A 21,748-nucleotide genomic window follows, 5' to 3' on the forward strand; every position below is an offset into this window, starting at 1 on the left:
CTTTTTGTGACAAATGAATAAAATCCACTTAAATTTATATCTGGTGTTATTCTATTGGCCTACATGGAATTATACCATGAATTAGTTTAAATAGTATCTCATAGTTTCTGCAGACAACAAGTGTTGAAGGAGCAGAATCTGACTGCTGTGATTTTTATCAGTTACCATTTTGTATCACCTTCCAAAATTACAGCAATGCAGTTCAGATTTGTGATTGATGAGAAATACAGATGTGGTGGCCAGGCATTGGATACATCAAATGCTATAGCACTTAGACCATGATGGAAGTGGTTTCCACTTGTTAGAACCAGTGCCAATAGTGTAAAGAGTGTAACACAATTGTGGTCACAATTGTGAGATTTATTGTTCTCTTCAGTATCTTTATTGATGACCTCGATGAGGGCACTGAGTGACCCTCAGTAAGTTTGCAGATGACACCAAGTTGGCAGGAAGTGTCCATCTGCCTGAGGGTAGAAAGACTGTACAGATGGATCTGGACAGGTTGGATCACTTGGGTGAAGCCAATGGGATGAGGTTCAACAAGACCAAGTACTGGGTACTGCACTTTGGCCACAGCAGCCCTAGGCAACATTACAGGCTTGGGGCAGAGTGGCTGGAAGACTGTATAAGGGAAACAGACCTGGAGGTTTTAATTGATGCTCGACTGAACATGAGCCAGCAGTGTGCCCAGGTGGCCAAGAAGGCCAATGGCATCCTAGCCTGCATCAGAAACAGTGTTTCCAGCAGGAGCAGGGAGGTAATTGTCCCGGTGTACTCAGCACTAAGGAGTCTGCACCTTGAGTACTGCATTCAGTTTTGGGTCCCCACTGCAAGAAAGACATCAAGGCCCTGGAGTGTGCCCAGAGAAGGGCAGTGAAGCTCGTGAAGGGTCTGGAGCATGAGTCTTATGAGGAGCAGCTGAAGGAGCTGGGATTGTTCAGTCTGGAGAAGAGGAGGCTTAGGGGAGACTTCATTGCTATCTATAACTACCTGAAGAGAGGTTGTAATGAGCTGGGAGTCAGGCTCTTCTGTTGTGTAAGTGGTGATAGGACTAGAGGGAATGGCCTCAAATTGTGTCAGGGGGGATTCAGGCTGGATGTTAGAAAATACTGCTTTTCTGAAAGTGTGGTCAGGTGCTGGAATGGGCTGCTCAGGGAGGTGGTGGATTCACAACTCTGGAGGTGTTCAAGGAACATTTAGACATTGTGTTGAGGGACGTGGTTTAGTGAGAACTGTTGGTGATTGGTGAACGGTTAGACTGGATGAGTAGGTCTTTTCCAACCCGGTGATTCTATGATCCTATGATTCTGTGATTATGCAGTCCCTGCAGGTGAAAGTACAGTATACATTTGCAATTCTAGTTGTCGAAACCCTTTTTTGTGGACATTCAATACTTTGTTCAGTTCACCAACATCTATGGGAATAAGAGTTTCAGAGTTTATGCTAAAGTATTTGCAAGGACAGCAGTCAATCAAACCACAGCAGTGTGTAAGGGAGGAGGAAAAAACTCAGCTCATTCTCTTCATATGCTTTCATTGTTTTTGTTCTTCCTGAAAAATAATGTCCTTTCAGATTTCGTTTGACATCTCCATGATGTTGAACAGATTCGGAGAAATCACCAATATTTTGACAGGGTTCCTTGGCAATGAAATGCTCATGAAGCTCATCTGTCATGAGCTAATCTGGCTCATCTAGCCAAAGCAGTAGCTTAGGCAGATATATTACTGTAACAATTTAATTTCTACACATTTTCTTCATCTCGGTGATTGCAGTGATGGCAACTCATATTTCAGTGGCAGAAACATTGGCAATAACTGCAGCACAACAATACCTTTGTTTTTCTTGTGAGAACCTTGCTCAAGAGAAGCAATACAGTATCATTTTATCCAAGCACCTTTTCTTGGTGACAAGACAGTATTCTGTATGTGCTAGCAATCTTCAGTGTTCATGGCTTTAAAACCTCTTACCTTCACCCCCTCCCATCAATCTTTTGAGTTTCATACTGTAGAGCTCATGGATTGTAACTTACAGCATCAACATGGAGCTTCTTATAAAATCACAGAATCCTTAGAGTTGGAGGGGATCTTTAAAGGTCATCTAGTGCAAGGGGCCTGATCCAGCCTCACCTTGAAAGTCTCCAGGGATGGGGCATCCAGCACATCTGTGGGCAACCTGTTCCAGTGCCTCACCACCCTCACTGTAAAAGACCTTTCTTTATATCTAACCTAAATCTACCCTCTTTAAGCTTGAAACCATTTCCCCTTGTTCTATCACCACAGACCCTGCTAAAGAGTCTGTCCCCCTCTTTCCTGTGGCCCCCATTTAGATACTGAAAAGCCATTATCGGGTACCTTGGCGTCTTCTCTTCTCCAGGCTGAACAGCCCCACCTCTCTCAGTCTGTCCTCATTGGAGAGGTGTTCCATTCCTTGAATCATTTTTGCGGCCCTCCTCTGGATGCACTCCAACAGGTCTTTGTATCTCCTGTACTGAGGGCTCCACATCTGGACATAGTTCTCCAGGTGAGGCCTCTGGTGTGTTGACTGCACCCCAGACACAGCTTGGTGTCATCAGCAAACTTTCTGAGGATGCACTCAACCCCACTGTCAATGTCATTGATGAAGATATTGAAGAGTATCGGTGCCAGCACTGACCCCTACAGAACACCACTTATCCCTGATCTCCATCCAGACATTGAGCCACTGACCATCATTCTCTGGACTCGATACTGCAGCCAGTTTTTTGTCCATTGAACAGTCCGACCATCAAATCTGTATCTTTCCAATTTGAAGAGAAAGATGTCAAAGGCCTTAATGAAGTCCAGATAGATGACATCAGTGGCTCTTCCCTTTTCTATTGATGCAGTGACGCCATCATAAAAGGTCACTAGGTTGGTCAGGCAGGATTTGTGCTTTGTGAAGCCATGCTAATTCTCCTGTATCACCTTCCTGTATTCCATGTGTCTTAGCATAGCTTACAGGAGGATCTGCTCCATGATCTTTTCTGGCACAGAGGTGAGACTAATAGGTCACTAGTTCCTGGGGTCATCCTTTTTACCCTTCTTAAAAATGGGTGTGATGTTGCCTTTTTTCTAGTCACCAAGCACTTCACCTGGTTGCCACAACATTTCAGATATCATTGAGAGTTGCACAAACTGCTTCTATTAATAGTAGGTATCTAGAAAATGAGAGCTTAAAGCTCAACAACACTAGCAGCGTACAAGGACCACCTAGAAATCAGTCTGTTCCCTGGAACGTTTATGTAGGTGCAGTCCCACTGAGCACTGAGAAAGTTTACTCTGAATTTAAAACTGGTACCAGTAAATTCATTGTCTTACATATTTTCCTCAGTCATGCCCTGCTTTAGTAAATTGTTTTGGAAAATATGCAGTTTCTTTGAGCATTAAGATACAGTTGTGACGGCTCTGTTGTAGGAATATAAGAATTCTGTGTTCTACACAACAATATTTTGTCAGAATAATTTAAAAATAATACCCATGTAGGTAACTATGCAGACATCCACGTATATATGGTTGCCATGTTTACATTCACCAAACTATGTGTACAGCGTCATTCTCTTTAACACTAGTGAGAAGACAGCTCATGGTCTGGCACACTGTCATGGTTCAGTCTGACACTGTAGCTTTTTTTGTTCATGTGGATGTCTGCCATAGTGTTACACTGGCCTTGCAGTGATCTGCTTCCGCTCTGATAATGTCTCCCACCTACTGACAAAACATTGCCTTTTCCAGGTGCCAGGTTTCTTCGCCGTTTCAAATCAGGCGTGCAAAGTCCCAGTAGATACCTAACACTACTTTTCTAATTAGCAACAAGGAACAGTTCAGCAGGACCCCCCTTTCTCTCTTGGTTCTATCCGGTGAGGCAGAAGAAGCAGCACTTCAATATATTTGTTAAGTAGGAGAGAACATTTCCCGGAGTTCACAGTTGAGGCTATGTATGACAGCCTAGGGCAGGGGAGGCCATTCAGCACAGGGAGCAGAGGGGAGGGTTCATAGAAGAGTTGTTTGTCCTTTTGGAGCTTAGCTCTTAAGAGTAGCTAGCTGTTGCATTAACAGTACCACTTGCAAAATAGCAAGAAATCTCAGCAAGAATCAGCAGATGAAAGTGATACCTAGAAAATGCCTTTTCCAAAGTGCCAAATTCAAACTGAAGAAAAGAGTTGCCTGTTAAGAGAAGAGGAATTTTATACTCTCAGATAAAAGGGAGCGAGAGGAGGGAAAAAGAAACAGATACAGAAAAGTCATACAGAGTGTGTGGGACAAACATTGGAAACATGATGTAGGCATTGCTACAAACTACATTGCTATTCCAGAATTCAGTAAAAACCCCTGGAACTTCAGGGAGAGGTTTTTTCTATAGTACTTTTGAAAATATGCCCTTATGGGAAATTGGCCTTCACTAGGCAAGAGCAGTCCAACCTCTTTAAACAGACTTTCTGTGAATGTCTCATCCATTAACAATATAATTTCTGGATTTCAGACCTAATTACAGATAGTGGATATATAGTGTCTCCAGCAGGGTACAGCAATGAACAGTTTCCTCTCAAAGATGAAGATCTGACTGTTGAGAAAAAATTGTGCTATTCTGGCAGTGTGACCTGTGCTGGTAAATGTTTCTGCTTTCTGTGGCACGCATTCTGGCCTCCGTTGGGAAGGTGTTTTGTGAACAATCACGCATCTTGATCTCTGTTTAAGACATTGAAGTTGGTTATTTACAGGTAGCTGACATCCTACCTTGTTCACTTAACATAAATGCTGCAGTCTGCCCTAGGCTGAGGATGTGCTTTCTTTTGGGAAAGAATCGGGACTCACCTGCCTCATGCAGCAAGTTGTCTTCTGAATCACACTTGTTGATGGCTAGCTCTGCTGCTCACATCTTTTTCTTCTTGTCGCTGCTTTAAAAGTATCACCTAAAATGCTATTCCTGGGGAGAAAAAGTGGCCACAAAAGTATTGCATTTATCCTAGGCAGCTTAGTCGGAAAATATATCCATGATTGTGAAAGCGTCATTTAGAATTGACCCCACCCTACTCAAGAGACCTGTACAATATGTGGATTAAGATCAAACGTGCTTACTTCTGTGGCAATAGCAAGTTCTTATTTTTCTTTGCCTCGTGATAGACTGTGCTGTGCCAGTGCAACAAATAATAATGAGAAATAAGCTCACAAGAAGCTCATCTTTTAATTTTTTCATTACTAGGGATCACACAGAAAGCAGAAAGGAGCAGATTTTCCCTGAAGATATCAGAGAAAAAAGTATTACAGGGATAAAATAAATAGCAATTAACTAAAATATTGAGCTTTCTTGATCAGGAGTCGCCAAGAGAAAGTAACAGAAGTCTGGTACCAAGTCTCAAGCCCCTGCACAAAGAGAAAGAGCTGTTTCACTGAATGTATTATGCAGCTTGGACATGTGGCTGTTCCTAACAAATATGGAATAATGAGAGTTTGGAGATATATCTGAGTGGAAGGAGTGGAGTTAGGGACAGAGACAGAAATGCCCTACAAGGAATAAACATGGAAAAAGTAGATTTCAGGACTGAGCACCAGCAGGAAATTGATGTTTGTAGTATTTCAGTCAGCTGTAAAGGAGATATTGTAGGGGTGTGTTGCCTAAAGATCAGAGTCAGGCCACTGCTTGCTTATGTGTGTTTTAAGTAATAGAATATGACAGACCACATCAGATCAATGGTGCTGATTAATGAACAACTATGGAAAGGTAGAAAATGAGATGAAAGAGTCAAGACACAAGTTTGAGGAGGGAGGAGGAGGGAGGTCAATGCATCAGAATATAGAGTTATGGTTTGGGATCCCATTAATCATTAGCGTTATTATGTAAAGTTCCATATTTTCTGCTGACATTGTGCCCACTGCATCTCCACTGAAGCTACTATAGAAATTGAGCTAAAGCATGCATCTTAAATTTCAATCTCTAGTACATCGAAGCCATCGTAAAATAGATATTCCTTAATAAAAATAGTAATATGTTACTTACACCCTCTAAATTAGTTAAAACTTGGGAAGAATAAGGTGGAATGTATGTGAAGATACATAAAATGCTGAAGTTAGTATCATTCACGAAAATATTAAAGAGATAACAGTCTGCACTTCTGGAATGCATTCATCCAGAAAAATTATCCACTAAGATCTTAATTAAGAACACAGTACCTCATGGAGCAGAGAAGTTAATGTTTTCCTTTTCTGAATAGAGGAGCACAATTAGACTGGGGAAAAGTGACTTAACCCAGTGTCACACATCCCATTCCTCTGCTGTCCTTTTTGTGTCTCTTTTTACCCAGTCTTCTCATGGTCAAAAATTATTTTCCTCTAATTTTTTGGTAACTAGATTATGGCTTTTAGAACATGTTGAAGTGTTTCCTTATCTGTTAAGCTTCACATTTCTTACAAAGCACCATCAGCATTGCTGATTTTATGTGCTTAAAATGAACCAATGATCCTAAGAACCGTAGATGATCTCAGTGCTTTATGTTCATCGCATTGGAGAAAAAGAGATGCATCTTCCTGAGCCATAGAAAAAATGATGGAAAAAAATGGAGATATTCTTAGTGCTTGTTTCCACAGGGAGTTTGGTGTGCAGATTTTATAGAAGACTTTGAACAGCCCATCTCTAACAACTTGTCTCTCTGACCCTTGATGTCAAGCCAGATTGAGTGCTAGGCAGCACTGCAACAGAGAACCACTTGGATTGGAATCCCAGCGATTGGAAGAAAAACAAATGACACACAAAGAGAGATGTGACAAAATATGCAGGATTAGTACATTCAGTTCCTTAGACTTCTCTTGTGTGAAATTAGGAGTGAAGTGAGCAGGAGTTCTGCTGAAGTAAAGACTAAAGACCTGATCCTGCAATTTTTCTGCTTCTGGTGCAAGTTAGAAATGCACATTGACTGAAGTAGTGGGCAGTCCTCAAGCCATGCAGGATTTATGCCTTAAAAAGGGGAGGAATACTCAGATAAAAGACAGACTGATGTGTGCAAAGTGGATACAAGAAGTGAGGTCAGCGTTAACAGAAAAGGTGGAGCACATACGGAAGTGGAAAGGAGAGTCTGAAAGTAAGCCATGCTGAGTGTTAGCAAGGGCTTCAATCTGCAGAATCGCTGAGCGTTACCGCACCTTTGAAATTCAAACCTTTGTGCTGGTCAAAGGTGTCACTGTTTCAAGAAGTTCTTTTGAGTTAACCTGATGCTGGCATATGGTTCCACTCCAAGCTCCGGTGAAAGTCAGAGGTCCAGGCTAAGCTGAGGATTTTTTTTTTCTGTTTAAATTTTCTAAATCTGCAATTCAAAGCAGGTTTCAAAAGGGGAGAGTCCAAGAAAACTGGAATCAATGAAAATGTTTTTTGAGCCCCTGTGAAGTGTAGTTGGCAGGTTTTGTGTAGCCTGTTGAAATGAGTATGTAGCATATATATCAGTTCCCATTAAATATCATCATTACAAAATATGTAAATTGAACATAAAACTGAATGTATATTTTGTGAAGCACATTATTACAGTGTCATCTAAAATCCTTCATTGTGTCTGCTGGCACTCATTCCAGTGTTCCTGCTGCACTAACAGTGGGGTTTTTTTTTATTGTATTGCATTTATGGCCAGCTTGCACAATGACATCAACTACCTGTGAAATAACAATTACATCTCTTATCATTTTTTGTTCACCTTCCTGATTTCTTTGATAAAGCAAATATTTGCTTTTCTTGTCTGATCAGAGTAGGCAAAATTATTTATTCATGGAAATAGCACCACTGGCTTCACTGTGGGTAGGACTGAATATGCTGATGTCCCAGGAGTTCCTTGCATAAGTGAAGTGAGCAGGATTTCATTCTGTCTCTGGATGTTAACTTCAGAAATACTTCCAACATCCACAATGAGCCACCCAAAGATTATAAGAAGTTAGCAAAGGAGGAGTTCTGTTAGTCTAGCAAAGGATTCAGGTCCCCTCAAAGATGTAAATACTCCCAAAAACTTAGGTCTGGGTGGTAAAATCACCCTCTAAGTAATATTGGAGCTGAGGTTTCTCTTCAGATTCATTCCTGTATTAGTCCATTGAGTCCAACTCCCTCTATAGCTCAGAAGATTTCATCCATAAAGCTGATCCTGAGCTGAACCTTCACTGGAAGGCTAACAATAAGATATTTCACTGCTCTCACTGCAGTGGACCTGATGGGAGATGAGTGGGGATTTTGTTTTGATATGAGCCATCACTTTTGTGATACAAAGGCAGCAAAAGAAGTGAAGGAGTTTTTTTCTTCCTTTTCCTACCTGTTAGTTTTAAGCAAGTGTTCGTCGCTGCTCTGAACAGGACTAGCCTTGTTCTGATGAGATGCATTTTAGTGCCAAGTTTGTGCTAGCTCTCCATTGCTGTTCCGTGCTCATGCCATCAAAGTAAGCAACTTCTTAGCAAGGAATCCTTCTGATAGCATTTTGCTGGCTAGCCCTCCCTGTCCCAGCTTCACCAGAATAGGTCGCATGGGCAGCCTTTGGAAGCTGGGAGCCGATTCTGTTGTCATGTACAGCTGGGGCTGGAGAGACTGAACAAGGCTCAAGCCAGCTGTACTGACAGTGGAGAACACCAGTTATCATTGCAACGAGTTTTCTTGCTCTCAATAAATAATTATTTCCCCCCTGACTTTTCCTTTTGGTTCTTTCTGTTGCAGACACAGCCTCTCTCTGTTCCCTGCCCCAATGAACGTGTGCACTAAGTCCAAGGCTTGGAGTAATTTACCTGAGGAGTGATACCATTTGGAAACCACTGTAAGTATATTTTATCTCTTATAAAAGACTGCTTGTTTCAGCGAAAGAAAAAAAAGAAAAAGGACGGATTTAAAAAATAAAACAAAAATAAACTGTAGCACCTGTGAGCATTACTGATGAGAGTAAACTGAGTTTTTGCTTTTGAAATTTACAAGGAAATATGTGGGCAAAAAATATGTCAATAAAAAACTTTTAAATATTTAAGTCATAGCCTCAGAGCATAGTTCAGTAATGGCTGATGTGCTTGTGTCTCTTAGTTTGGCAGGTTCTACTTGCTTACTGATCTAGTTTGTGTTGTTCTGGTCGGTTCTTCCATGTTTGTCTTCAGAGTGTTTATCTTCTTTTTATTCTTATTACTTTTTAATGAGACACCTTTCCTCTTGCTGGTATTTCATGCATTGTGGATTGAATTTACTACAACTCTTTAAGGGTTTAAGCTATTTTTTCCAGGCCTCAAGTCATCTCTGATTTGGGCTGGAGTTTCTTTAGGCCATTGCAATTTGGTAAATTTGGCTGGATTATATAAGTAGAGTTGCCTGAGATTGTAAACAATTTTGACTTTGTGTTGTGGTTTTATTATACTCTGAAATTATCAACTTCATGTTATATGCACTGTTGGTTTTTCCTGTAGATCTCATAGCTCTGATTTGTTGTGATCAGTTCTCAGTGATGCCCATATTGTGGCAGTGTAGCTGTGGCCGAAGTGCTCTAAGGGTGTAAGTGAGGCAAGTTTTGTAGGCAAGGAGTAACTTTGTTGAGGCTTGTGGTTTAGGTGGAGAAATGGAAAAGTTGGAGGGGCATATCAGCCTCACTTCACGTCTGAAAAAGACTCAGCAAATTTCAGTCTAAGTTTAACTTAATCTCTGAGTTTAACTTAATTATGTTAATCAGCCTCCTGTAAGGGATTTTGGAGTTTATTTCACTTTTCTGCGTTGATTAAATTTTCCAGGCTTTTATTGCATGAGAACATTGGGCCTCTCTTGTCAGCTCTCCATGCCTCCTATTCTTGCTTTTCAGTGTTCTGCTGGGATTTCCCTTTCATATTACATTTTATGGCGATGTTTTCAGGAGTTTGTGTTTTCCACTGTATGACACAAACTTGCAGTCAGAGATTTTAAACAAACTGCCAGTCATGTAGCTATAACAGCATGAAGATCAATGTGGCTGCAAAATCATCAGAGAAACCGTGTGAATATTCAGGCAGTCAGTCTGTGCAGGACTTCTAACTGCTGAAGCAACACTTCTGGCAGGAAAATTGGGATGGCTTAAGTTGTTTTAAAGCAAGCTTGTCTGCAGAAGCTTCACTCATGGTTCTTCTCTTCAGTCACCCTGAATTTTGAGGTGAGGGCTCTGGGCAGACATAGCACTTCTGTTGGGTGTTTTTTCTTTTTCTTTTTCTTTTCCTTTTTTCTTTATATATATATATATATTCAGTAATTATACTCATCTCTCTCTCTTTCACTCTGTCAGTTTCTAAATATGTATTGTCAATGTCACGTCTGGAAGAAACACAACACTGGCAGTGATAAGCACTGATATCAAGAGCTGTGTTAGTCGTGTACAGACAGAGGAAGAATGTGCAGCACAACACTTGGGGAAAAATACTGCTTAAAACCAAACGTGAACTGTTTTCACACCGTTGTATTTTTAGGATCTGAAAAGCTAGGGTTTTAAAATTATAGATAGTCTGTGTGAATTACTAAGATTAGAGACACCAGTGAGTTAAGTACCTGGCTTGGGCACTAAAGGCATCTCTGACCTGAGGGCAGTTACTGGAAGGTGACGTCATATCTGCTAAGAGAAATAATGCCAGGGATGTGGATGGGCAAACTCAACCAGCAGCAACACTTGTAACATCAGCAACCTTATGGCATGTTCCCTCCATGCTCTTTAGTATGCGATGAAGAAAGGTCTGGTTAGTGACCCGGCCCTCCCTGTATTCAGAGGCTGAAAACTGCCTCATTATTGTTCATTATGTAGCATTATTCTCATACAGTCACATTATCATAGCTTCCCCTGAGAGCCAGGATACTACTGTGTGTTCTGCACAGCTACACAGGATCCAAGACCTGAGCTAATTTGTTCATTGCTAACCTGGTGTCTCAGCAGGACGGAAAGCTGCCTTCTCTACAAGGGTAGGTTCAAGCATTAGTGGTAGCCATCCCGTGAAAAGCACTTGCAGGTCTGCAACAAAGGTTGCCTGTTTTAGGGGGTTTGGACCTGATTTAGGGGTTCAGCTGTAAGAACATGGTAACTCATCACAGGGAAATCCATTCTAAGCTCAAGCAATGGTTACGAGGGCAACACAAAGAAATCGTGCGCAGAGCAATTGGTGGACTGGGGGCAAGAAGGTTGTGTACATGAGTGGAAGCAAGAAGAGGTAAAGTTAGCAGGGGTTTTAAAGCCATTCCAAAGCTCAGTGGTGGCAATGTTTCCAGATAGCTCTGAAGCTAGGATATCCAAAACGTTACGTTCTGCCTTCAAATTAAGCAGAAAGGATCCTGTCCTATTTTGCAGCCAATGCCATCACTGCAGTAAATGTCACACTGTTATTTGTTACCCATCTGAGACCTCAGTGTGTGATACTGTAGCATTGAGGTAGATGGAAAGGAGGAAATACCTCACTGCAGTGAAGACAGTGACAGAGAAGTTTTGAGAAACAGAAATAAAAAGCTGGGAAAGATTCCTGTTTTACACAATATCTAGAAATCACTAATGCACGCAGTTTAGTTCAGGGATGTAAGTGGCTGCAGTTAGGCTCATATTAAGTATCAAAGAACATGCAGTTAAGAAAGAAAATGTATTTTAGATGGTGTAAGTGAACATAATGAGAAGTAATGCAGTAAAAACAAAGGAATGCTGAAAATGAATACCAACAAAAGAAAAGTACCTGAACATAGGATGTAATTTAAAGAGATGAGTAGGTTGAATGTTTAAAACTGCTGGATAAACTTCTTATAAATCAGCAGTAAATAAGAAATTTCTGTCCCTGACTTCTGGGAGTCTTTCCATCAGCTTCATATACAGATGTGCCCTTCCTTTCTTTTCCATGTTGGTCTTCTGCTGTCCTTCACGAGAAGCAAAGATGATACATAGCCTTCTGATGGTTTTCAGGAGGAGCTCAGTGTTTGGAAGGGCTTGTAGTGAACCTAAGTGTGGAGAAGGAGCTCAGAGATAACTGAAGGTTAGACCAGATCTCTGTGCTCCAAAGGCAAATTCCCAGTTTTTTTGCAAGTATTTTAAGCTTTCATTGCCCTAAGCAACAAGAATATTGCAGACTTCTTGTTTGGATTAGTCTGTAGAGGAGGACGTACTCAAATGAACTCAAGTAACAAGGTAGGCTGACTTTCACAACAGAAATAACCACACAAGGTGACAATTAGTGAAGTCCAAGGATAAGTATTTATACTTTGGGAAGGTTCCACGATTAATATTTACTGCATGCTTCATTCTCATGCCTATCCCTGTGCTTTTATATTTTTTTCACATAGCTAAGACAACTCATACTCTTCCACAGTTAGCGTCCCATTTTACCTCTGAAACACAGGGATTTATTAGAGAGCTCACTGATGGAAGTGTTCGTAGAAGAACTGTGCAATCAGAGAAGAAATTAGGTTGGAAGGGTCCTCTGGAGGTCCCTAGCCCAATTCCCCGCTCAGAGCAGGGCTGACTTCCAAGTTGGATCAGGTTACTCAGGGCCTGGTTCAATTAAGTTTGAAAATCTCCAAGGATGGAAATGCCACAACCTGTCTTGTCAGACTGATCCAGTGCTTAACAACTCTCCCTGTAAAGAATGTAGCAATAAGATAGCAATATAGACTTTGTAAATGAATGCATGAATGTTTAATTATAACATATAGGTGAAGATCATAGCAATAGGAGCTTTTTGTAAGGGAGATAAGGTAGAACAAAAGGATAACAATATACTTAGAGCAATTGGAGCTTTTTTCTGGTTTTACCTATTTTCTTTAGCTGACAACTGCAGTCTGACGTTGCAGACTGCAGAGGAAGAACCACATTTGAGTTTCTTCATAAGCTCTTTCCCTTACTGAAATTTCCTCATGTGGAGGCCTGCATTCCCTTCAGGTACTATTGAGGCGTAGCGCATGTCTAAATGGAGAGAAATGGAGAGCTGCTGTGGAAAGGTATTGTGTCTAGTTGTCATTCAGCAACACTGCTTCTCCTCCCATCCTGTTGAGTACAATCACCGCACTACAGGGCTCTCATGTGGAAAAGTGATGGTGCAAGACATCTGGAGTAGGTTTGGAATATGTACGTTTGGAAAGGAAGAAGCAGGAGATGCTGTGCATAGCCTCACTGGTGTCATTTTTATTTCAAGAACAAGCGAGTTCTGGGAGGCAGATGCAGGATCAGAATGGATTAAAGGTTAGCCTTGGTCAGTGCTAGGTCTGACAACACACTCTGGCTGTGCTAGTAGCCTACAAGCAGTGCTTGCTCAGGCTGAGCCCCTACCCTACAAATAACAGCACTGTCCTCAAGGGAAGCAACTTTGTGTGGGGATCGAGCTGGAGCCAGAGGCCGTACTCCAAGTGTACAATTTGAGCTAACCCTGGACTGAAAACAGACCTTAAATACAGGAGCTGAGCTTTCAAATGCACTCTGAGTCTAACTCTGTGTATGTCCTTTGCTGCCTGGACAAAAGCCATGCTATCTGAAAGCCTCTTGGGTAGCAATGCTGTAAAAAAACCACTGATTTATACACACTACAGTATCCAGCATGTGCTGGGTGCACATGTGAAAGTCATGGGGTCAGGACATGATATGTGTGAGGGTGTGCAGTGGAAGTCACCAGAGTTAGTATGCCAAGGAGCTACACAAACTGCTATGAACAAAACACAGGCAGTCTGTACACTTTAAAATATACATGCTCACGTGCAAGCTGTGCATCTCATGCATGCTCAGCTATGTAGCAAGAGGTGGATCTTGGTGACAGGATGGGAAACAGACGGAGGGATGCCAGAGCTTGGATTGATAAAAAATGCTATGTTTACTCTTCATGAAAAACATGCTTTTAAATGCTTTCATTTTCCTTCTGTTCAAGATAAATTAATCCGGTTCAACCCTTAGCTGTACCTTTGCAATTTTAAGTAAGGTCCACTTTGTCATCTCCTATTTGTTACTGTTTAAATCTGATTTGATGTTGGCCCATCTTATTTTGAGCATATTGATTATATATGTGGAGAATGCAGCAGCCTGTGCCCACTGTCTGGGGTACATCTGCTGTGAGGAATTTTAGTCTCCATTACTCCAGAACACATCGAGGCTTCGTTGGTCAGCTTTGTTTTCCCTAAAATCTCTGCTGCAAGACCTAAAAGCAGACTTTCTGGACAAGAGGGAGCACTTGGGGTCGTTTGGGCAGCTTAGGGGTCCCGCCGCTGTGTGCACATCAGCCTTAACTCATGCAGTGCCTCAGTTTTCTCCCTGTTTTTTAACTCCCCACTTTTCCTTCACTTTTCGATTCTGCTCGGCCTGTGGGCTGTTACAGGCGGGGGACGTGGTTTGTTTATTTCTTTTATGCTCGTTTAACTTTTGTTTCTCCTTTTCTTTCTTCCCCGAGCTTCGGCCAAAGGGACACCGCCGGGCACGGCAGCTGCTGCCCCCGACGGCGGCCGAAGGGAAATGGCGGCGAGTCCCGGCCCTGCCCCTGGCCCTGCCCCCGGCCGGGCGTGCCCCCCCTTATATAACGCCCTTATGTAAGCGCCTGGGGGCTGAAAAACTCCGGGTTCTGGCGTGTCAGCCACAGGCTGTTCTAGGTGGGATATGGAGAGCAGAGCATGTGTGGGGAAGGAGCCCCTGTATGTCCATGCGGAAGACCTGCTGTGTGAATCAAAGCCTGCCACATCCCTTCTTTGTGCCTCAGTTTCCCCAACTGTGAAATGGATGCAGCAGTCACCATCTGCTTACAGCTTCTATTTCCCTGTGTTTACAAAATATTGCGAAGAAGGAGGCCTTGAGGGCTTGCATGCGTTGTGCTCACAGTATGTCGTTTCAGGCTCCAAAACTTAACGCTTTACTGAGATGACCTCTGCATCTCAAAATTACTTCAGTGCTTTTTTCTACAAAACAAGTCTTTTCTCTGATTTGTGTTGAACTGGGAACTTGCATATTTGTTTGCTTTTCAGACAAATCTATTACGTTTCTGTATAACTCTATTCAGAACGCTACAGCCTTGGTTAATATTTGTCAAACGGAGCTCCGACTGTCTAAACCACTGGGACGAGTTTCGCTTTATATGTCATCAGTAGGGGCAGAATGAGGATCTTCGTGCTTGGCCTCTTTGCTGTAATACAGTCTCAGGGCCATTGCATCAGAGTCAAAACAAGGAGCAGCTTGTTTCCAAACAAGAAGCATGGAGGAAAGTCTTCTCTGCCTCCCTCCCTGCAAGGGAAAGGAGAGGAGGGAGGGGGTGAGAGGGGGAAAAAGAAAGTTATCTTTAACAGATTCTAAAAATGCCTTTTCCCAAATATGCAGCCAGTCCCTTCAAAGGTCTCTTTGTTTATTTTCAGGAAGAAACCCAAGACAGCTGAAAACCAGAAGGCGTCTGAGGAGAATGAGATTACTCAGACGGGTGCATGCAGCGCCAAGCCAGGCCTTCCCTGCCTGAACCTTGAAGCTGTTCCGTCTCTGAACCCGGCCCTCATCCACTCACCACATTCACCAACAAACCTACACGCACACACAGGGTCATCTGATTGTGAGTACACCAACGCACTGCTGGGTTGCAATGGGGCTCCTGAAAGCACATTCCTTACTGTAGACTTTCAAGCCAGTTGGATGTTCTTTCCATAATGGCTTAAGCAAGACTTCCTCAGAGTTTACTTTTTCCCTGTGGGACTTACCTTTGAAAAAAGAGTGTTTTGTGATAAGGTCATGATAATGCAATCAGACAGAGGAAGCTGAGAACATGTTGATGGGTCAAGTTGCTGGCTGCTCCAACTTCTTACGAAGCAAAAAGGGAAGATCTTTTGAGCATGACTCCTTCTAACTAGAGCTGTAGTTAATTCTCTCCAGATAGTCACATACTTCTCATTACCCAAGCTCATCTGCTGACTGGAATTTTTCAGCCTATTATTGTATTGCAGTGTCTGGCTCTAACATGCTGCCTTGTAAAGGATTTCTACTTTGACAGGGAGGAGCGTTTCTATGGGTGGAATCAGATTCAATATGTGAGAGACTAGGAGATCTTTGTAGACCTGTGTGATTGTACCAGTTTAAGGCCCACGTTTTCAGTGCATTCACTTTCGGATTACTCAGGTCGCGTTAATCAGCTTTTTTAAAATGTTCATTCTGTTTTTCCCCCCTCCTCTTCCCCACTTCCAGCCCTCTTCCTTCTGCCCCCCTACTCCCCCCAGAAAAGATGAAATGATTAAAACTGGATTCTGGAATGTCAGCACTTAAGTGTCCAAAAATGTCATTTCACAATGGTCCATACCTGAAAGTCTCTTGGGAAGGAACATGGAGGGTGTTGTCAACCCTAATAATTCACTAGTTATATAAAAGACAGCTAACCTCTTTTGTGGTGGTTTTAGGACACCGTAAAACTTACAAGGGGGAAGAAAGGAGAAGGAATCGTAGAATCATAGGAAAATGATGATGCTGGGTTTTAAGAGCTCAGAAGCCAATCAGACTTTGCAAAGGCCTATAAAAAAATCAGAGCATGACAATAAAAAATCAGATTAAAAAGTATGTATATTCTTTTTTCTTTTTCTTTTTAAATTTAAAAATCTTGCCTCAAGGCCAAGCTTGGAAGCAGCTGGGTTATAGGGATCATCACTATCAAAATCACTTTAGCTGCAATTCATTCCTGCTGGCTTCTGACTGTATTTATTATGATCTTCTTCTGGAGATCTTGATTTTAGTAGAATTGATAAAAACATTGGGGGGAGAATTTCCTAAATCTCACCTAGTGATCTGAGAAGAAAGAAGTGTGAAGCAGTTGAACAGCAGGCACTATGCAATTTGGTATATATAAGAATTCTCTTCAAACTGGTGATGTCAAACATTTTGTCAAAGCTGGGATACAGTTTTGTCTTGTAATGTTTTCTAAAAACAAAAGTCTTGTAAGAAGATGCAAAAATTAGCAGAACAACAAGAAAAATAATCCTTATTTTCAAACAAAGAATCTCTTTATCCCATTCACAAAGATGAAAGAGTTCATTAGTAAATGGGATTTGAAACCTCACACTGATGGTTTTTGACAGTACAAATAGAAACCCATGAAAGCAACCTTAGGACAGAGGCCAGCAGGAATTGTAGAGAACTCAGAGAATAAACTGCTTCTGCTTTCTGAGGTGGCCAAGTTCAGGGGTGAGGAATATTGTATAGCGTGAAGAGATGGAGCATGCAACTGTTCATACTCTTGTTTCATGGACAAGCAGACCTTTAGACACTCAAGATTTTAACGTTCACAAATCATCTCCCACTCCTGCTAAATTCACAGTATCAATTTGAAAGAAAAACTTCAAACCTACACTAGATGTTCCTTTCACATTGAAGTCAGTTTTTGAAAAAGGATGTTTAATAATATTTTCAGCATTAAAATTGTTCTATCTCAGAAGCTGTTGAAATCTAGTTCCCAAACTACACTTAGAGTCCTACAAAAATTCGAGAAATGCTAAAACCTCTTATGATGTTGATCTGTTAGTTGATTCATTGTGCTTTGAAACCATTGGAAAAGCTCTCTCGCGATTTATGGTGGGTTACAACCTTCATCAGGCTGTATTTGTTTGGGGCAGTATGCCTATAATTAATGTTTGGCATGTTCTTGCAAAATATCAATGCCAGTTTCTGACATGAAGATAAAATGAGGCAGGACGAATTTATGCTTGCATATTTACTACAGCTGTTTAACATGGTATGCGTATTTTTTTAGATGTTTTTTCAGTCCCTACTGCTAGAACACATTGATTGACCCAAGCGATTGGCGTTTGTAGTTCCCAGTATTTAAAAGTAGGCTCCCTGTCATTACAAACTCCTTTCCTTTATCTCTTGCTTTCCCTGTCTTTTGGACTGGTTCTTTCCTCTCACACTGGATCCCCTCCTTTTGCCCTTTTCTCTCCCTCCTCTCAGAATTATGTTGCCACACTTCTTTTTTCTCCTCAGCTTTTGGTCCTGCAATTATGTCTTCCTTCTTTGGGCCAGCAGCACTTTCTGTCCTTCCCTATGCCTTCTTGACAGTACAGTACTATTTCTTGTCCCTTTTGCCCAGACCACTATGCAGCCTCTACCCTTGTGACTGAGCAGATTATATTTCATTCTCAAATCGACACTTTTTACTCTGGTGGGATGTTTTCTAGAGGATGGCTAATATTCTATTTATAAACTGAAATTAGACAGAATGTTTGACGGGAATTGTTTCATGCAAAATATCAAAAACATCCAGAAAAAGTCAGCATGTAGGGTATTTCCATTCTTGGAAAAGTGTACTGATGTCCAGATGGCTCCATAAGTCCTCATTTATGTATCTGGAAAAAAAGTCTTTGATTTTATGGACCACCTATTCAAATCAGCTTGAAATCTTCACTGACCATTTTGCATGCACAATCACTCGTGCTTGGCAGAAAACATCACCACATTTATTATGAGAAATATTCATAATCCAATCTACTTTGAAAAATCAGGGTGCTTTTGGAATGATTCAGACCAAAATACTTTTTCCAAGCATAGGAAATAAAAACTCTGTGATAGCCATCTGCTTCTCAGCTGTAAAGGCAGAGGTGAAGAAAGCCTAAGCAATAGACTGAATCCCAGTGTTACTGAATTGAATTCTTAGTGGGGAAAAAATATATATATGTAAAAGTCATGTGTGATACACAATATAATATAGAGCTTAAGGCATATTCTGCATGCTGCCTCTTGTACTCCTTCATAATGACACAGGATCGTTTCTGACCATTTTAGGACTTTGGATTTAATTATAATATATTTTCAGTGCAGCTGAACCCTTGAAGCAAAATCCAGAACTCAGGAGATGTTGTGTCCATTCCCAGCTTTTTCATTCCTGGGAAATGAATGGTCAGGCAATGCAGTTGTAGAAAGAGGTCACAGGAAGAGGTACTTCCTGAGGTAACTGTTTCCATGTGGGACTTGGCAGATAGAAATCACCACTTTGAATTAGTCTGGAATCAAATCATAGGCTGAGCTGATAGAGCTCCAAATACCTCTAGCTACTCAGCTGTCGCAAACAGATGTAGCTGCTTGCTCAGAAGAAAGGTGTTAGTGCAAAAAACTACAAAGACAAGTACGGAGGGAGGAAAGGGTTCTGGAAAGGTTACAAAGAAGCCACATATACCAGAGTGGTGTTGTTTGCAACTTTCCACTCTCTTTCTTGCTCGTGGGCAGAGCATGCGTAAACTTGGTACTGTCCTAGTTCTAAAGACTGAACTCCCTCAGGTAAAGCTTTTAAAGATTTTCCTGAGAGGAAAATCAGTCCATCAGGACTTGGCTCTCTGTTTAAACTGTTTTGGTCTGTATAGGCCACTTATTTCAGGAGCCCTTTAGAAAGCGTCTATCGCTATATATGTTTTGCAAGTGCCAAGAGATAAGATCATTTTGGCAGAAACTTTCACAAATGCTAAGAGATACAATCAGACAAAAACTTCATTCAGACTCTGATGTATGCATCTTAACAGATGTGTCCAAACTCAAAGAAATCCCATGGGAACAGTGCAACTGAATCTCTTTGTCTCTATTGATAGTTAAAAGAGTTATTCTTAGATATTGGATGGTCCATCCGCCTAGGAATTTGTTCCAGACAAGGGAAAAGCAGCATCTTAGCAAAGAGTTTCCAATGGGCTGAGAAGCTGATTGGGCAGTCATTGGAAAAACTGCTTAAGAATTTTTTATGATTTTGGAGAACACAAAATTCTTGGAGATCTGAGACTCTGATAGGGAATGAAAGTTGCAAAGAAAAGGGAGGCATGGATATCTTTAAAAAAAAAAAAATATGAAACAATCATTGCCAAATTATTGCGATGGGGGAGGACTTCTTTAAGTCACATCTTAGCAATGGGCTGGAGAGTTCTTGAGAAATAAAATGCAGTTTGTAATAAACACTTCTGATGATGGACCAGATGAAAACCACTTGTCCATACATGCTCAAGTGATGTGGCTGACTTGGTCTGATTCCAGCACTTTCTTTTTTTTTTTTTAACTTTCACAGGATGAGAACTTTGAGGCCATCTATTTTCCTTTTCTTTTTCTAAATTCTGGTTTTGGTATCTTGATAGCCTTCCAGCATAATTGGGAAAGGCAGAGAGGGAACCTCAGAAGGTTCCTTAACAGAGCATTGAGAGAGGGCTTGAAACTCTATTTTTCATTTTCTTGAGCAGCTAGAGGGATCATCCATTTCTTTCCCATGAATCAACAGGTTTGATTTGCCCGTTGCTAATGTAGAGGCTAGATGGATCTGAAGGTGGTTTGGCCTCATCTTTATGTTTTAGGTTTCCTGTGTTTCTCTTTGAGGTTCTGTGGCAGGAAGAGAATGGTTATATGCCCTTATGATCTTCCCGCTTTGCCTCTGGAAACGTGTGATCATGATTACCTAATAGCTGCTCTGGAGCTTTGAAATGGTTTCCACTCTGAGGGGAGAAGGAGGATCCTGATTCCTTCTTTATGGAGACAGACAGTATGTTAATAGTCATTTCATCTGCATTTTTGCTAATCTAAGTATGGTATGTGTTAGCTAATGCAGAATATTTTTAGGTTGTTTTTTGGTGACCTAAGAAATGATGTATGTTTAGATATCTATTTTAGACAATATAATAATGATATAAGCCTTCTCTGCAGCAACTGGAAGATACCCATAATTCTCAAGTATTGAATCTCACAAGGTTTAGCTATTTGTTTATCTTGCAGAACATTCCAGTATTTGTTTAGTAAATAGTTTGGTTCTTAGCAGTTACGAGTGGTTTCTGCATCCTGTAAATTTATATTTTTGTTCGTAATATTATCAAAGAAACGTCAGCCAAGAATGACTTGTGTTTTCACAGAAGCAGACGTATGTTGCTTGAATTGTGTAGAGTCAAATAAATATAAGTAAAGATATGTAAAACTATAAGCTGAGCTCACTCTACCTCTGTTGAAAAAGCTGTTGCTATACACCAAAGTGTTAGCGATACTACTACTGATCAGAACTGGTCTCTATATTCCTATGTACCTAAGTGAGTTTTGTCAGCTTGGTCTCTTGGGCTTTTCTTCTCTTGAGAAATGACTAAAAACATATACTTCAGTTATGAAGTCAATGAGTATGTTTTCAGAAACAACTGTGTGACTTTGGAACTTAACTTTTACTGATGCTTAAATCACATGGAAAGTTACTTAAAGGCTTTTTAAAAATTTGTCTGCTTATCTTCAATGGTGATTCTCTTATTAGATGACCCTGTAATACTGACTTGATGCTAGCTTGTCAGTCATTGTGGCATGTGCTTTTCTTACTGGTCTCGCCTTGGAGAACTGTAAGTGATCACATGCATAACTTCAGCTTCGATTTGAAAAAGCCATGAGAGTGTCTAGCTTTCATGGTTTCAAGGGAGAGCTTAAAGATATGTCTCCAGCATATGTATTACTTCTAAGTACAAGGAATAAGAATAAAAAATGTATTACTCTTTAAAATTCTAAATTTTCTAAAGATTTTGAGGTTGATAATACAGCAGTATTTGTAAGTTTGCTGAAGCACTGTCCAGTAAAACACTGGTAGTCTGTATCTGAGTCTACCTATTCATGCCTTCAGAGTCCACCTCCCAGATTTTTGTTACCATTAAGTTGCAAACCTTTTTGTAAATCCCTCCCTTAAATGAGATTTTCAACTATTTCACTCACTAAGTGAACAGTGAAAAATATGCAAGTCTCAAGTGTTTATCGCTGTTTATAAAGACATAGTAATACTCCTTCGCTGGTTTTGGTTTCTCATTTGTTGGTTGTCTGTTTTTTGTTTGTTTT

General features: G+C 41.0%; 1 protein-coding gene across 6 annotated transcripts in view; it reads left to right on the forward strand.

The window, feature by feature from the left end:
• The window catches only part of ZBTB20 (zinc finger and BTB domain containing 20), a 397,155-nt gene that overhangs the window by 354,226 nt on the left and 21,181 nt on the right, over window positions 1-21,748 (forward strand). For 5 of the 6 annotated variants that reach the window (XM_031556020.1, XM_031556022.1, XM_031556018.1 and 2 more), the window contains 2 exons: window positions 8,692-8,788; window positions 15,316-15,503. Coding sequence is in view for 1 of the 6 variants with exons in the window: in XM_010719360.3 (XP_010717662.2) it covers window positions 14,570-14,787; window positions 15,316-15,503 (406 nt within the window). In the remaining 5 variants the exon portion in view is untranslated. Of the gene's footprint in view, window positions 1-8,691; window positions 8,789-14,504; window positions 14,788-15,315; window positions 15,504-21,748 lie in introns of those variants that run through there. The other variant, XM_010719360.3, reaches the window with a different exon arrangement.

This window comes from Meleagris gallopavo, chromosome 1, assembly GCF_000146605.3.
Source record: "Meleagris gallopavo isolate NT-WF06-2002-E0010 breed Aviagen turkey brand Nicholas breeding stock chromosome 1, Turkey_5.1, whole genome shotgun sequence".
NCBI classification, from domain to species: Eukaryota; Metazoa; Chordata; class Aves; order Galliformes; family Phasianidae; genus Meleagris; species Meleagris gallopavo.